The 17,244-nt window shown below is 45.7% G+C and overlaps 1 protein-coding gene across 1 annotated transcript; it reads left to right on the top strand.

Annotated features, from left to right (window-relative positions):
- The first annotated feature begins 464 nt into the window (after nt 1-464).
- Nucleotides 465-15,407, top strand: ILDR1 (immunoglobulin like domain containing receptor 1). The gene is made up of 8 exons (XM_074572826.1): nt 465-567; nt 3,559-3,729; nt 5,771-5,920; nt 6,607-6,726; nt 6,880-7,026; nt 11,322-11,453; nt 13,206-14,014; nt 15,062-15,407. Exons 1-8 carry the CDS (start codon nt 513-515, stop codon nt 15,101-15,103), a joined length of 1,626 nt encoding a protein of 541 aa, XP_074428927.1. The 5' UTR covers nt 465-512; the 3' UTR covers nt 15,104-15,407.
- The last annotated feature ends 1,837 nt before the right edge of the window (nt 15,408-17,244 follow it).

Genomic DNA, 17,244 nt, shown 5'->3' with positions numbered 1-17,244 from the left:
CGTGTTAGGCTGATGGTTGGACTCGATGATCTGAAAGGTCCCTTCCAACCTAGACGATTCTGTGATTATTTTGGCCACCGTCGCCGTCTTTTCATAACTCAGCGGGAAAATGAAATTAATTCCTTAAACTTTCTGCCCACGAGACGAAGCGCGCGCTCCCGGGCGCCGGCTAGTTACGGCGTATTTTCCCAGACGGCAAGAGCTCGGGCGAACCCACCTACCTGCGTTCGCACCCTCACATATACCTGTGTGCACATTTTTTATATATTATTATTATTATTATTTTTAAGCAGTTTCTGAAGCTGGCGGCTGGCATTTTGTCTTTCGGCTGTACGGAGGAGGAGGGAGGGAGGGAGGCGTACCTGCCGACGGGCGGGCGGCGAGGGGCCGCGGAGGGAGGGGACAGTCAGCCCGGCCCTGGGACAGGTGCCACGGGAAGGGGAGGGCCTGTGGGCGCGGCGGGGTGGACCGGCGGCGGACGTCCCCGGGCGGGCGGCGGAGGAGGCAGCGCCATGGCCCCGCGCGGGCGCTGCCGGTGGGCGCTGCTGCTGGCCTGGCTGCCGGCCGGTGAGTGGGGCCGCGCCGGGGTGGCGGTGGTGGCGGTGGGGTCCCTGCCCCCTCCCCGGGGCCACTCCCCGCCTCGGGACACCCGTGTGGCACAGGGGGCCGGGGCCCGGGTGGCGCCCTCGGGTTTCGCCCGGGCTTAACGTGGTGCGGCGCGGGGGGGAGAGGCGGCGGCCGCGCGACGAGGGGAAGGGGCGGCCTGGCCCGGGAGAGCGTTGTTCCCCTTCCTTGGTGTCCCTCCCCGCCGGGCGGAAGAGCGGGGCTCTCCCGATCTCGGCAGGAAAGCCATGCGGAGAGGAGTTTCGTTACCCCAAAGGTGCGGCTAACTGCTGTCCTAGGAGGAAGTGGCCGCCTGCTTCCTGGCAGGCTCCAGTATCGGTCGTGTGCGGCCAGCTTGGTTTGGTCCCGAGCACAGGGTACGGACACAGAGGGGTTCCCTCACAAGTGCCCACCCCTGCTAGCTCAGCAGCCTCAGCCACTTTGGAGATCTGGCGTACCTGGAGAGCTTCCATACCTGTTAGATCCATGCTTGTATGGAGAATAGGAATTCACCTCCATGTCCACAGGCAGCCTTCAGAGAGCAGAGTCCTTTCTGCCGAGCTTTGCAGGTTGCCTGACAGCTTCTGACCTCTTGTAAGGAAATATAGTGATCATTTTGCTTCTTGGATGCCTGAGTCTTTGCTGATGATTTAGCTTTAAATACCAAAGTTCAGGTTTTCGCAAAGAACCAGTAAAAGAAGCAAAAAAAAGTAATGGAGGTATGCTTGTTGATTGTCTTGCTTGACAGCTGCCGTTCCTGCATGATGTTCTAGCTAAAACTTGGCTTCACTGGCGCTGAAGGTTAGTGTCTTCAGTAGGCCTGAGGCTTGGGGTAGCAGTAACTTACTAGGTTGGCAGTGTCCAGATTTGTTCTTTCCAAGCAGGTTAAGAAGGATAGCAGCATGCAGTGGAGTAATGCAGTCCAAGTTTAGGAACCAGCCTTAATTGCGCAAGTTTTCAGTTTTCTTGGAGGAGGTCAGTATGAAACATCAGACGTGCAGAGATATTTGACTGTACTCCAGTGGGAACAGTAGTTTTTTAACCTCCTTAGAAAATAAGGAACTTATCTTTCAGCTCCTGACTCTTTTGCAGAACAGAGGTAATGAAAAAGGATCTCTTTCATAAAGAGGTTTGGTTTCTGTAAGTGAAAAGCACATAGTGATTTTGAGTAATTTATTATTGCCAGAGAGATGCTGTTGTAGGAAACCCATAGAAAATCTGTTCTGTTTCCATGATCGTCGACAGGTCAGAATTCATTTGATTGACAATGAGATCAAGGTTTTGCCAATCTTAGGAGTTTGGATTTTGGGTTGGTTTCTTGTGATTTCCTGCAGTAAGAACCTGCAGATCAGCTATTTCACAATGAAAGCTGAAACAAGATGTTTGAAGTACGATGCTCTTAAATAAGAGCAACTGTAACTACCTGTCACCAGTATGGACTTTGCTTTGCTACAGCATTGTAAAAACTAGACATCCTTGTCTTTGCTAGAGGTTTGCACAGCTGCTGGTATTTCTGTGTTTAAGTGCATGTGTGTATATTTTACTTTTCAGAAAAGCCTTGGACTAAGACTTTACCCTGGTCCTCTCTGTGTTTGTGTGGTATTTTTAAGGCAAATGAGTTTGCTGCTTGTGCCTTAAGTTGGCAGAGCAGGAGTCTGTTTCAAACCAGAAACTGGGCAAGTACTGCACTGACAATATCCTGCTGCAGAATTGCTTGTTGAGGCAGGATCTCACCTGCGCAGCATGTTTTCCATCAGGTGGAAACGAGTGAGCTTGTATTTGCCTGGAAAATACTGTGGAGGTGCAGCCTAAGAGGACACTGAAAGAATGATGCTTGCAGTTGTGATCCAGATGTTACTACATAGTCCCTTGTTCCCTTGCTGTCATCCTGAAAACATGGAGTAGAGGGAAACTCTTTGAATACATGATAGAAGTCAAGTGTTGGTTCACGGTAACCCTTTCCGGTGATACCTTCCAAGCCTCCCCCCTTTCCTTCCCTCCTTTCCTGATGTTGTGTTCCCGAGTTAAGAAGCAACTAGCATAGCACTGCAACTCCTGCCCTGTTCTCTGCGGCATATTCCAGACAGGGCATCCCACGCTTGCTCCACACTGTTTGTATTGCCTTATCGAAGGCAACTAGTGATAACTTCGCTATTGTTAATGACAACCACAACTTACTGTATTATCGAAGTTTAAATAAGATAGAGATGTCTCTGGAGTGTGGCTAAAATAAAGCATAGCTTATGAGAAACTGTGTAAAACTTTGCTCAGTGGGTGCAGCTTCTTGGATAGAAAATGCTGTCAAGTTTGTTACAAGTGAGTTCTAAACATACATAACAATAGCTTCATTAAAAAGGAAAAAAAGGGTAATTGATATGTGCTGTTCTGAAGCTGCGATAAACAGAGCAAGTTTAACTATGATGCTGCAGCCCAGAAGTTGTATTGTCTTAATCCTGGTCACCACTAAGTAAAATTCTGATGACTGTCTTTCTTAGCGAGAGCTTGATAAAATCCATTTGGTGTTTATACGATGGCACCATAGGACTTTTCCGGTTAGGATGGCAAGGCAAGGCAATCCCATCATGTGTACTTCTGGGCCAAACAAATTATCTCCCCCAGGTTGGAGGGACAGTTTTCCCCATGCAGAAGGAGAGCACCAAGTGATGTGCTACATAATGGCTACTAGTAGTTGCTTTGGAGAAAATAATTCAGTCCATAAGGCAGGCCAGTGCAGCTGTCTCAAGCTGCCTTCTGTCAGGGAAAGGTGAGGCTCGTGTTCTGACCAGGATTTGTAATTCTGGATGGCTTCACCAAAGGGGCTGGTGAGGTTTGTAGGTGCAGGTGCTGGGTGAGGCTGAGGGAGGTGTACTTCAGTTGTTGGTCTGGTGCAGAGTGAAAGTTGTGATGCAGTGTCTGTTCCTGCTGGCTGACTGCCTTCTGTGTTCTCATTTGCAGGTTGCCTCTCCCTGCTGGTGACAGTGCAGGATGTTGAACGTTATACCACCTTATTTGCCAGTGTTGTCCTCAGGTGTGACTACAGCACCTCAGCACAGCTGCAGGACGTGGTGGTGACCTGGCGCTTCAAATCCTTCTGCAAGGACCCCATCTTTGACTACTACTCAGTCTGTAAGTGTCAGGCTTGTCCTCCAAGGAATCCCTCTTCAAATGGAAAGGGGAAGGTAGACTTACTGGGGAATACAGGCTTTTGACCTCTTCCTGACCATAAACCAGGTCAGGTGGTGGTATTTCCCTGCACTCCAAGAAAAAATAGGTCATGTCTGTGATTTCCTTTGCAATGTCAATGCTTTATGATATGATGTTGTAGCAGTTCCAGCCAAAGCAGCTCATTTATCCTACTTGTCATCAACTCAGAAGGCAGAGAGGCTCAGCCATGTTTGACGTGTGTCAATCTTGGCAGCCCCACTTTATGCTTCAGCATGTTTGAAAGCGAGGGCCCTGCAATAAGTGGACTTTATGATTCCATGGGGGACCCTATAGTTGGAGCTAGATACCTGTGACCAGGTGTTACTGATTTTAGAGTCACATTTAGAAGAAACACATATATTTTGGAGGGCAGAAAGACTTCTAAGTAGTAACATTTAGTACTGGTGACAGCACTTCATGTGCGGACTTTCTGGTGTGTGCAGCCTTAATTCAGGAATGTTTAAGATGGTTATTAAGATGGTATGCAAACTGCATTCTGGGGTGCATCAAACACAATATAACCAGCTGGTCAAAAGAGATCCCACTGTATTTAGCATTGTTGCAGCCTCACCTTGAATACTGTGTGCAGTTCTGGGCCCCGCAATTTAAGAAGGATGTGAAGGTTCTTGAATGTGTCCAGAGGACAGCAACAAAGCTCATGATGGGGCTGGAGAGCATGTCTTATGAGGAGCAGCTGAGGACTTTGGGCTTGTCTAGTTTGGAGAAAAGGAGGCTGAGGGATGACCTCATTGCGTTCTACAGCTTCCTGAGGAGGAGCAGTAGAGAGGGAGGTCTCTTCTCCCTGGTATCCAGTGATACGACGTGTGGGAATGGTTCAAGGCTGCACCAGGGGAGGTTTAGACTGGACATTAGGAAGAATTTCTTCACTGAGAGGGTGGTCAAACACTGAAACAGGCTTCCTAGAGAGGTGGTCAATGCCCCACCAAAGGGCTATTTGGACAATACCAGAGGGTATTTGGACAATGCCCTTAATAACATGCTTTAACTTTTGGTCAGCCCTGAAGTGGTCAGGCAGTTGGACTAGATGATCACTGTAGATCCCTTCCAACTGAACTCCCCTCTCCCCTCTCTTCCCTTCCCCTGAAACAGTCTGCAGTCTGGATGGTCTGGGTAGGCATATTACCAAGTGCTCTACAGCCTAGTCCACAAGCAGGCGGGTCCCTGGCTCTGCTGATCCCAACATAATGTGAGTCCTTTGAGCCCAGGCTCAAGCTAATAGCCCCCAAAAGGGACAGAAAGCATGAAGGTCACGATGTTTGCTTAGTTGGATCTGCTCTTTATGATCCATTGGAGATACAGCAACAGAGGAACCTTTGACAAGCTTTGTCCTCTCCTCTCTTCATTGCAAGCCCTTTACACACAACGCTGACTGTCTGTATCAGCTGTCTCCCCAAATGTCCCAAATACTTGGAAAATAGTTTATGTTGTGAGTCTATCATAAGAGTATTGGACAGAAATTGCTTCTAGCCCTCCTTTTCTGTCTTTATGAGCTCCACAACATCTAATGGGATACAGGAGGGAAATCCCTGCAGCGGTTCCTGTATGTCTGGAGATTTTGTTTGGTAAATAAAGACACTTTTGTTTTAGTCAGTACTCCTGGGAGTTTTATGACTTCTTTTCCTTACAGTTCATCTTCATACTGGGAGCTGCCCTCCAACCAACACCATTGGCTTCTTTCTGCTGTTGTTCTTTCAGCTGTGACTGCAGGAGGCATCTCCTCTGCAGCCCCTGCATTCTCAAAATCTCTGCCATTCCTGTGGCTCTACCTCTGTTTGCTTTTGAGTACTCCAAAGCAACTTGTCCTTGCTGGTTTGAAGCCATGCTTTGTATTACTAAACCAAAGAAAATGCACACATGCTTTCAAGAGTTTCTCTGCTGCTCACAAGGGGATAGAAATTGGTCCATAACTTTTGGCATCTTACTTGATGATGTGTGTTTGTAGCGTATCAGGCTGCTCTAGCTCTTGGCCAGGACCCGTCTGATGACTGCAATGACAGCCAGCGAAAGGTGCGCATTGTCATCCAGAAATATGGGCAGAAGGAGCCTGTGTTGGGTATCGACTACCAGCAACGAAAGATTACCATTCAGAACCGTAAGTGACTTGATCTCCCAGGCAGGGACTGAACTCAGTAACTACCTGATATCTGGGCCTGCCAAGTGAAGAGAAGCATAAACATAGCTAATGTCATCTGTATCATTCTGTGAGGTGGTAATGAAATAAGAGTTGTGAAAGGCCCTGTCCCCAGCTGTCCTGAGGGTGCCTGAGCATTTTCCTGAAGAATGCAAACATAAGCTGTGGACTACCGAGGCTAGAAAACAGTTTTTCCTTCAAAGAAGTACTGCATAGTTGTCCAGGTCCATTACATGATCTCTGACAGCCCTCAAGCAATAGCTGCTGCTACTGCCAGAAGAATTATTGGGATGGCTGGCCTAACAGGAACAGCGATCTGTGTTCCAAAACCAGTAGGGTTGGCAGCTGTGAGTATCTGTTAACATTCATCACCCAGCAGCATGCTGGTTATTTCACTCCACAAAGAACTGGTCCCGCTTCTAAGAAGCGTTGCCTTCAAGCAACACAAAGGAAAAAGGGACTGGCAGTTGATGCTATTTTACAGGAGTTCTCAATGGACTCAAGTGGGATTGTTTGAAGATGATGGCTATGCTTGGGAAGAGGGTAGATGCAGTACTATATGTCACCCGCAGGCAGAGGGCCCTCTTAGACTGGGGCAGAAAGTAGTGTCTGTCAGTCCCAAATAACCTGCAGACTTTCTCCCTCAGGGGCAGACCTTGTCATCAGTGAGGTCATGTGGTGGGATCATGGCGTGTACTACTGCACTGTGGAGGCACCAGGAGATACCTCAGGCGATGCAGACAAAGAAGTTAAGCTGATTGTTCTCCGTAAGTGCCTGTGATTTGTTGCCTTGGTTGCAGATATCTCCCCCTGTTCTATTTCTCCACACCCCAAAATATCTCCATCAGTGGAGAGGTGCTCAGTAACTTACTATGCCCAGGTACATCAGGACTGTCTTTCTTTCTCCGTGTTTCCCATAGACTGGCTCACAGTACTCCTCATCATTCTTGGTGGCCTCCTTCTCCTTCTGCTGATTGGAATATGCTGGTGCCAGTGCTGCCCACAGTATTGCTGCTGCCACATCCCATGTGTCTGCTGCCCAACCCGGTGCTGCTGTAATGAGGAAGGTGAGTTTCAAGCAAATGCGCATCCATTCATAGCTTCTGTCAAGACAAAAGCTTGACTTGGAGCTTTCTGAGCTACACTTTCTCCCTCCAGTTCAGCATCCATATGGACTGAGACGTTTCCTTGGCCAATGCGACCCCCATGACCAGTTTGAGTTTAGAGGAGGGGAGCTAGGATACATGTAGCCCATCTTGCTCCTTTGTGACCTACTTTTAGAAGTTTCTCCACACTCACACCTTGCTACCAACATCTCTCATCTCATCCAGGGCATGATCACTTCCCTTGTACGAGTAGCTCAGGTCTTTTCTTCCCTGTCTTGTGGTTCATATGCATGTGCATGTGAGGAGGGCAAGCGAATGCCTTGGTACTACTGAGGTACTCTGAGAGGTAATTACGTAAAATGGAATTTTCTGTTTTCATGTTCTTTTCAGAGCTGCTCCTTCTACAAGAAAAAGATTTTGTTTGTTTTTCTTTTGGGAAGGAAGCAAGGAGAAAGAAAGGAGAAAGACAGTCTGTCTTGGTCGTCAGCCCTGCATATGCACTCTGAGCTTTTGAGGGGCAAGAAGCTTTGTTGTGCATAGTTTTTAGCAGTAATAAAAATTCTGTAGCCAGACCCTGTGCTCTTAGTAAGGCCAGTGTTTGATTTTGGCTACCGAAGTCATATAATCTCTGTGTTCCTGTGACTGAAACTTAGTAGCAACACAAGGTGGAATAGGCCCCCTGCAGTTTATACAATCTGAAAGGAACAAAATGCAACAAATACATTTGTATAACACTGAAATCACCAGATTCTTCCCCAAATGTTATAAGGAGAAGATTTATGAACAAGGAGCTGTGTTTCTGGTTTCCCTTTACCTGAAAAGAGCTATTTGGTATACCTTGGGTGTTAGTAAGCTGTGAGAGTTTTAGATTTAAGCTTAATTTGATTATCCCTTGCAAAGCATCCCTCTCATTTGCTAAAAGCAAAACAAAACAAAACACTTTCTGGGAGCTTTACAAGCTGTCAAGTAAAATGCGTAGTATTGAGGAGGCTATGGAAACTTGGCAGAAAAATTAGTTTCCATGAAGGGAGAGAGGCGCGATGGAGATGAAAGACTCACACCTCCAGACTTCCTAGTTCTCGGCAAAAAAAGGGATTCAGAATATATGTGAGTTCTTTTTTGTTTTTCTGTGCTGTAGGAGATGATAGTGCACACACTCCAGACTGCTTCTCTTGTCTTTCCTGCCTCCTGTTGAGGATATGTAGGAGGGATTCTTGCAGGGTTCCCAAAACCTCTCCCTGCTCATGACAGAAGATACAGACAAGTCCAGACTCCTTGACTGGCTAATGGATTCTGTGACCGTAATTTCCATCCCAGCTGCCTGCCCTCTTGATCCACTTCGCAAGGGATCCTTGTGCCTGCTCCCCTCCTCTAGCACACCCTCCTCTTCACTTCCTCTGACTTGCTTTTTTGCACTCCAAGAAATGAACTGGAGGCCTTAAAAAGCCCAAGAAGATAGATACAGGGGGCATCTTAAAAAGCAGTCCCGAGGAATAACAGTTTCACACAGCTGAAGAGAAGACAGAAATCCTCAACTAAGTCTTACGAGTTGGATGATTTCTTCCGAATTATTGTCCACTAGAGGGTAGCCTAGATCTGCTGAACAGTTACAGATGCCATTGAGGCAAGGTAATTCTGGGTGGTTTAACTAACATGATTTTGAACCTAGTAATAAAAATGCATTGTTTGAGTAATTTGGAATTGGTGTACAGAAATATTAAACATGCCCCAGGAGCAAGCCAATTACATCCCCCATGGAAATCTCTCAGAAAAGTCCACTAGGGTAAATATATGTATGACCTCCTTCTGTTCTTATTCATTCCTTTTCTACGGTGGACTTCTACCACTTATTGGTGCAAAATAGGATATAGTTGCACTTGGGTCTGACTCGGTTGGAAAATATTTTTTTTTATAATTGGATAATTGGCCCAGCATCTGTAAAGTCTGTCAAAGGTGAAGAACAACCTTTCTCAGCAGGGAGTAAGTGGAGGGAACAACATGACATTCTGCCAAAGTTTTATAGCAGGTATGAGTTTTGGAATTAGGGTGAATCTGACCTTCCTCAGATAAATATGTTCAATTCTATTATGTAGGTGGGGAACCAGAGTATATATTGGGTTCAAACTAGAAGGCAAAGTATCTGGCAAAGAAAGAGAGGATGAAGGTAGTGAAGGAAGTCCACGGGTAATTCTGCATTTGTTCAGCTGTAGGGAGAGATCAGAGAATTACAGGGACAGGATGACTTTGGTCCTAGTGACGGCCTTCATACCCTACAGAGGGGAACTCAAAGTAGGTATGCCCGCCACAGCTACTGGGCCTTTCACTCCTCAGGTAAAGACTGTGGTCAAAACCCAGGGACATGCACTCAGCAGGTTCTAAGACATTCTCAAGGTGATAACTGGAGGAACAGGAGAGGAAGAGATAAGGCCTTTCCCTTCTTTTTATCCTTTTTCATTTTCCTCTTTCTCTCTTCCTCTAAGTTTGAAACGTAAACTAGAGGAAAATCCCTTGGGGAAAAAAAATAATAAAGCAAGTTTGACGTAAAATGCTTGAAAGCTGCTACCTCAGGCCACACAAATTTGAAGAAAAATCAGAGTATTAGGACTAAAACCCCTGAAGTTTCCAGCTTTGTAGTTCAGTCTGGTTGGATCCAGGTTGGGGAGAGGGAGGGAGTTTGGAGTGGAGAACGAAGTGGAGCTGCATGAACTATAGGGAAAGCAAAGGAAGTGTTGAGACGCAATGTCAGTCCCTGTTTTGCTGCACGTGGTGCTCCCTACAAATTCAACGAAACCACTAAAGGAGAACACGTTTAATAACTGGAGTGCTATCTGAAATGGAGAGCTCAGTCCCAACGAGCTTGCAGTCTAAATGCTGCCTGCTGCAAATGAACCCAGGGGATAGAATTAATTGCAGCTTAGCTGTAGCCTGGTTTCTTAAAGAAGCGAGGCTTATGCAGTCAACCTGTCTGTCTGTCCCCTGTCTCTTTCCTTCCTATAGCTTTTAATTTCATCAGCCAACTTCAGCCAGATTTATCAGAGGGGTAAAAGTCTCAAAGGCAATTACGTTCCTATCTGTCTTCTGAACTGTATAGCCAGGAATGTTCTATTCATGCCTGACCAGAGAAGAGGCTGCAGTAAAAGCCTGCCACTTCAGAAACTCCAGAGAAGCCATATAAGAGAAATTTTGCAAAGGCCCTGTTGCAGAAAAGCTTCACCCAGTAATGACAGACAAGCCATGCAGACTTAGGCTTTGTAAGATCTGGGGCTTGTAGAATTTACTTGCTCATAAACTTAAGTTTTGATTGTGCTAGACGGAGTAAGTTTCTGTAAGATGTTTTTAGGTATTCCCAAAAAAGAAGCAGCAATGAGTGATGGTTTTGAAGACAGGGATGGTGAGGTTGTCCGTGTAGAGGAGGTGAGATGGAAGTGCTGAAAAAAGTGAAGTGAAATTGGACCCTGACCCCATGAGTAGGGGTCTGCAGTTAGCAGTTGTGGGAAAACAGTGAGGGAGAGAAATTTCCTCTGAGTTTGCTCTTTTGGCACACTGAACATTGCTGTTGAGAATAGGAAATTTAGTTTGTTCACCAGTTTGACCACACTGTCCTAAGGGATTTAATTTTAGCAGTCATGCTGAGGTAAATTACAGAGAGAGACAGCAAAAGTGGTTGTAAGACTAGAATGGGAGAAGCTGGACAGTGCACCTCCGAGTGCCCGATTTGTGGAACAGAGAGGAAATGGTGAAGTATGGTGTGGAAAATATGATCTGGACAGAGCTTACATGAAGGTGGCAAAAAAGGTCCCATTTAGCTGTAAATCAAAGCCAAAAGGGGAAAGGACCAATGATGAGCTGAAAGAGTTTTAAGAGAGAGAAAACAGTGTAGTATGTCTTGCTGTATGAAACATTATTTCCCACCTTTCTGCAACTGTACTCATAATGACAGTGCAGTAGAACTCTTGCATTTGGTTATGTCCTGTGTACTTATAGTGCCATTTGTTCCCAGTTGCTGGAACTGTACCCTGAATATCAGGCAGTAACCCTTTTCTTCTGGTTTAGGTATCTTTTTGAAGCTGTACAACTTCCTATTGGAATTTCCTGTGCTCTATTTTACTTTGTCATAAGGTGGAGAGAGGTTTTCATTCTGTGAATTTCCTATATCTGATCACATCCAAAGGCTACAGTCTATCAAGCAAAATGGTATGTGGTCTGCAAGCTGTGCTCTCTGGATAGCTGCGCTAAGCTTTTTTCTTCTGTTACAGTACTGAAACGGCATCAGTTCATGAAGCAGGCTCAGGCACTTGCACCTTGGATGTCACCCAACATGTTCTACGGAGGTGGCGACAGGAACTCGCAACTTTCCTCTTACCAGCTGAACCCTCTACTGCAACAAGGTGAGACCATGGGCATCATTTCAGAGGGAAACCAGGATGATAAATGGGTACCTTCTTAGGGAGGTTCCGCAGGTGAGGCTTTAGCCTCTCTACCACCAAAGAGAGAAATGTTACATCTGCAGTGTACTATAGACTTGCCTGGGTGGATAAATACAGCCTATCCATCTTAAGTGTCCTGCTAGGCTCAGTGCTGGGTGAAGTAGTTTAATACTAACTAAGGTATATCTGTGCTACACCCCAGTGACTGCAGGGTAAATATACCCAGCTTATCTTGCTTCATGTGGTAGAGGAGGGTGCTGTCTCTTTGTTCTGCTGTGCTGGTCACGGTCAACTCCTTATAGCCAAAATTGACATGACAAGTGAGGTGCAATTTGTTTGAGTTCTTATCAAATGTCTAGTCTTCAAATGATTAAGGGCAAACTGCCTTCTGTGCAATAGATCTAGCCTGCATGCAGCAAAAAATTAAGGACTCTCTAGTGAACTAGGAAGAATTTTCCAGTTGTTTTGCCCCAAAATCGCTTGTATTAGTGGTATTTATTTGTAACTTTAATAGAGGAGGAAAGATGGAGTCTCTGAAGTCCTAGAGAAATAAGTAATAAAATAACTTATTGACAGTAATATTATTTAATCACCCAAGGAAAATAGGGGAATTCAGCATAATGATTTCTCAAATAAATATAACATATTTTTCATCTGAAATCAGCTTTTCATCACTATACAGCAGTCGCAGATTTACTCTGTGTCTGATGAGTCTTAACTGTTATTTGAAGAAATAGTTTGCAAACATCTTAACTGCTAGATTCAAGATGGTTTAGTATATACCTTTTTAGCCTGCTAGTTAATTCTACAGTTACCATTTTTCCTAGCCAAGGCACCAGTTTTCCTTAGGAAGATCTGGTGACTGAGCCACAATGATTTAAGACAGAATGTACTGAGTCTTCTCAAGGAAATCCACGTGCATACTGGCAGAAAATAGGCAAGTAAGTTCCTCAGGCAGTTTGTTAGCCTGTGTTTTCACAGTCCTTGAATCTCCTGTGTTTAAGTTTCCCTTAGATTTGTTTCACGTCAGCTTTTTAGAGATGTTGGGTAGAAGGGACCTCTAAGGTCATCTAGTCCTACTAGCAACTGTCACCAACCTCAGTCACATTAGCTGTGGTTTTGTCCAGCCGAGTCTTGGAAACCTACAAGGATGGAGATTCCATGACTTCTTTGGGTAACTGTTCCAGAGCTGTATCAGTCTCCCAGTGAAGAAACTTCTCCATTTGCTGCTTATATGTATACAGACATATGTGTCTGTATGTGTGTATATATATAAAATTTTCTTTTTCTTTTGCGGTATTGGGTCATATTTCTTCCAGTTCAATAAGATAAGAGAGGAAACACTATGAACTTTCTCTGATTTTTTTTTTTTTTAATAAAATTTTGTATCAATGATGTAGAAAAAAAATGTTCCTCTCTCTAAATACATAAGCTATATTTCCAGGTGTGCTGGATGACTTTGATTTCTTACCTCTGTGCTGCCCAAAACAGCACAGATTGTGCTGCAACTTACTAGTTACTACTCTTTCCACCTTGCCTTGTGTGGTCTGGATGTGCTGGTTGTAGTGCTTGAGACTCGTGCAGCTCTTGCAGTGAGGAGGAGCAGGAGAAGAGAGGCTCAAAAGTGACTCAGTCAGGATCATCAGTGCAGAAGGGCCCTGTCTTTATTGTTTCCCCTTGACTTGCTGTGTCCTCCCGTGCTTTTATCCTTAGATGTGTCTCTGCAGAACAGCCTTCCACTGGTGCAGCCACAAGCTCAGCTTTTCCCTAACAAGGGTGTTCTGGACTATCTGGAGTCTGAAATCCAAAACCTTAATATGTCACAGCTCCGGCCACCCTCCCACCAGCGGCAGGCTGTACAGCCCAGCTTGCTGTCCTCCCTGGGCTCTGAGATCATGCCACCTCCTCTCGCTGATCACGTCTCCTCCATCCATGGGAGCAGCAACTCCTCACGGCCACAGAGAGCTGCCCGCAACCCCAGACCCTGGGATGCTGCAGCAGAGGACAGGAGGGAAAACCGGAGATTGCCCTTGCCTTCCAGTGAGGATTCTCATTCCAGCTACAGTCAGGAGCCCTGGGACAGGCGGCGAGAGGACCATCCTCAGAGGCAGAGGACAGGCGGCTACAATGGCAGGCCCCAGCACTCCAGACGGGATGTGTCACCCCCACGCCAGGCTGAGAGGGGCAAGAGCAGCAGCAGCAGCTGCAGTTTCTATCCGGAGGAGGCCAAGGAGCGCTCCAGCCACCATCGTGGCTGGAGACCAGAGCCCACAGGGAGGCCAGAGTACCAGCACCATACCAGGAGGAGCAATAACTCAGGTCAGCGGCGGCACAGCTACTCTCCCCCTTCTCGACGGGGATCATGGAGCTCCTCAGAAGAGCAAGTCCGTCTCCCACCAACAAACCGCAGGCGGCGACACCGGTCTCGGGAATGGCCAGAAGATAAACCCCCCAGTTATCGCTCATTAGAAGTCATCCCAGGTCAGGAGAAGAAGCACAAAGGCAGCGCAGGGCCACGCTCGGTGAGTCAGCTGCCTTTTCGCTTTCCTGTCTAAGGGAAGAGGTGGGTTTTGTGGAGTGAGAGTGAATGTTTGTTACTTTCTGTGTCCTGTTGCCTTTCAAATGGAGGGCAAGGAGCACTGCGCAGCTTGGTTATGAGGAGGCTGCTGAGCTCCCTGCCTTCAGACATGTGTTGCATGGCTATAGTGTGTTCAGGGGCAAAGTGAACAATCAAATAAAGTAGGTCCCCTATCACATCCCACATGGAGTGACATGTTACACCTTCTCACTCCTGTCCCCACCTAGAGGCATTTGGGGCTCTATGTATGTGTTGGTGTTAGAATAGCTGTTCTCCTGGCACTGCCTGGGGAGAAACCACTTCCAGAGTAGGCAGCAGTACTGCGTATCCCCCTGCAGCCCTCTCTGGTGTTGGTTTACTTCTGATTTCTTTTAACATGTGCATGATTCTCCTATTATTGATATCCAGCATTTAATTTTATAGCGTCTTCGTGATATTTTTAAGATGGTTCATATGGGAAAGCATCCAGGTGAGGTGCCTAAAGCTACATGAAATTATAGTGGTGAGAAATGTGTGATCCTCCAGGACGGGTGGAAGAGGATGGCTTGCTTTTTGGGACTCCTGAGAACTGAACATGCATTATATGGGCAGTGAACAGCTATTGTTCACAGTTCAACTTGTCAGTTTACACTGGGACTAGATTTCAGGTAGCAACCAAAGTGTGACCTAACCTTCATATCCAATTGCTAGTCTCCAAGTTAGACAGTGTATTCCCTCTTAAAAAAATGAAGGTGGTTTTTTTTTAATAAAAAAACGTTAGCTGTCCCTTATTACATATATGCAGAATTTTACCAGGTGGGAGTCTTCTCAAAGGGCTGTATTTTGCACATTACCATTTTCGCTTCCAAGTTTTGGAAGGAAGTGCAGTTTTACTCTCAGCTGGGATGTGTGTATGTATGAATGGTTTCGTTATGGTGCTCAGAGGAGGTAGGAAGACATATGATTTCCTTTCATCCTTCCTTGTTCCTGAATCTTTTATTTTCTCTTGCAGGAAAGAGGAAGTTCACACAGTGGAAGAAGCATAGTCATTTAGTGCCAGTACTGAAAGAACTAAGATTCCCACCGGACTCCTCTTAGCTTTTCTCCTATGTATGTTGGGATGGCTGCTTTTGATTGAACTGACAACCAGCAAAAAAAACAGATGAAGCTGCTTCCCCTTAGACTTGTAACTCTGAAGAATCTATGTCTAGTGGCCATGAAAGCAATACATAATCCCTTTTTATTCTTGTGGTCCATTGAAGACATTCTGTTGGAAATAGCAGATTTTTTTTTTAGTAAATGCTGTATTCCCAGTCTTTAAAGAGAAATGCCAGTTGTCTTTGTTAGTTGCCCCAGCACTGCAAGGAGCCCAGTCTGTAGAATGCTGGTCCTTTGCACACCAGTTACTGGAGAATGGCTCTGATGATCACAGAGTTGTAAAGTCACAGGACAGTAGAACAATCTATGTTGTTGGGGGCCTCTGGAGGTCATCTGATCCAGTCCACTGTGAGTTTGGGATAGGGAGGGAGGCACAGCATCTCCTTTTTAAGACCCTCTGTTGTGCTTCACAATGTGAAATGTTTGCTGCTTCTGCTTGGCTGCTCAGCATAGTTTGGGCAGTTGCTTCCTTTTGTCCTCAGTAAGCCTCTCTCCCAAACAGAAGGAGCACAACGCTGGAAGGATGTTTGGCTGCCTTAGTAAGAGCTCACTAGCACGTCTGCAAATTGCCAGCTTATCTACCCTATCCTGACTGAAGCAACCTGCCCTACTTTAAGCTTAGACCTTAGTGCCTTCTAGCCTTTAACCCAGACTTGAATTTATTCGTAAACTTAAAGGAATAAATTTACCAAGGTTTAGCCATTCCTACAGAGACTGCACAAGATATGACCACTGTCCCTCACACCATGGACCAGAATTTCTTTCAACTCTAGGAAGCATGACTTTGGTGGATATATCTTTCCTAAGCCATGTACTCTTTTCCATGCATTTTATATTCTCGCTTTTCTCTCTGTGCCATGTATCATATACATGGGGCGGGATAAAGGGCTGTGAAGAAGTCTTACAGTCACCATTTTCACTGTTGTCCTTGATCTTTACCTGGACATTTATACCAGCTCTGCATATGTGGTGCATCTGATCTGTAGCTAAATTGCAGGGTTTTCTCATCTCTTACCTTGCAACTAGAACACAGAATTTCTGTACATTCTAAGACAAGTTGCAAAAGAGAACAACTTGCCATTTCTCCTTGATGTGATTGATCCACTGTTTTCATTTAAAATGTGCTGGAAAAAGAGAGGTTCTCTGGATGCTGGCTGCTTCCACAGGAAACTGACTTGCCAAAGGCACTTCTTGGATTCAAGAAACTTAAGCTTTTGGAGGACCTTGTGAAGTATTTTGTAACCCAGAGGCACTAGAGATTGGCCAGTATCAATGACTGTATTGCCTTATTTCCCAACCAATGCCCTATGGGACACTACTATTTGTTCTTTAATGTCCCAATTACTGATGTGCTTATGCTTTCCCTTGGAAGACTGACTTGGAGAGACTTTCACTCTGCCCACTTCTTTTTTTTTCTTTTCTTTGGACAATGATGGGAAACATCACACTTAAAGCAAGTACTCCTATCTGGATATCCAGTACAGTCGCTGGTCAACCAAAGGCTACTGCAGAGTGCTCATTTTCCTACGGTTTCCTGGCTGACAGTGCTTATTTCTAATTCCTGTGTATGGAGATAAAGCAGGAGGACCCACTAGCTTCTCTGGTTCACTTTGTTTCTGAACGACAGGCCTACTTTTTGAAGACGGAGAGGCTGTTCACCAGCAGTTGATGGCTAGCACAAAACAGAGCTAAAAGACCAACTCCAAAGTTTGAATTCAAGAAAGGAAGGCTGTGTTAAGTGTAGTCCTTGTCTGCATTAGACCCAAACTGAATAATGTGAACTGACCCATGAGTTACATCTGAAATCTAGGGAATTAAGTGTGTTTGCGGAAGTTGCAAAGCCAGTATCACTCTTGAATCTGGTTCTCAGTCACTGGTTGTGAATCTTTTTTATTCTTATTTAATGACATGCTGAGGGTTTTATGCATCCCCTCTTCTATGATGGGCTAGTATTTTTTTTAGTTAAGAGGAGTTTATGGTGACTGCAATGACAGAAAATAATATGGGGCTCCTTCATCCAAAACTAGCACGCAGTTT

The sequence above is a fragment of the Larus michahellis genome, chromosome 1 (genome assembly GCF_964199755.1).
Source record: "Larus michahellis chromosome 1, bLarMic1.1, whole genome shotgun sequence".
Lineage (NCBI taxonomy): Eukaryota > Metazoa > Chordata > Aves > Charadriiformes > Laridae > Larus > Larus michahellis.
The sequence above is the reverse complement of the archived record's forward strand: the minus strand, read 5'-3'. Positions and strand labels throughout refer to the sequence as shown.

Excerpts from the sequence above, each read along its gene's own strand:
- ILDR1 (XM_074572826.1), top strand. The coding sequence starts at position 513 with ATGGCCCCGCGCGGGCGCTGCCGGTGGGCGCTGCTGCTGGCCTGGCTG. Across the intron at positions 568-3,558 it reads GCTGGCCTGGCTGCCGGCCG|GTTGCCTCTCCCTGCTGGTG; the intron begins GTGAGTGGGGCC and ends TCTCATTTGCAG. Across the intron at positions 3,730-5,770 it reads CTTTGACTACTACTCAGTCT|CGTATCAGGCTGCTCTAGCT; the intron begins GTAAGTGTCAGG and ends GTGTGTTTGTAG.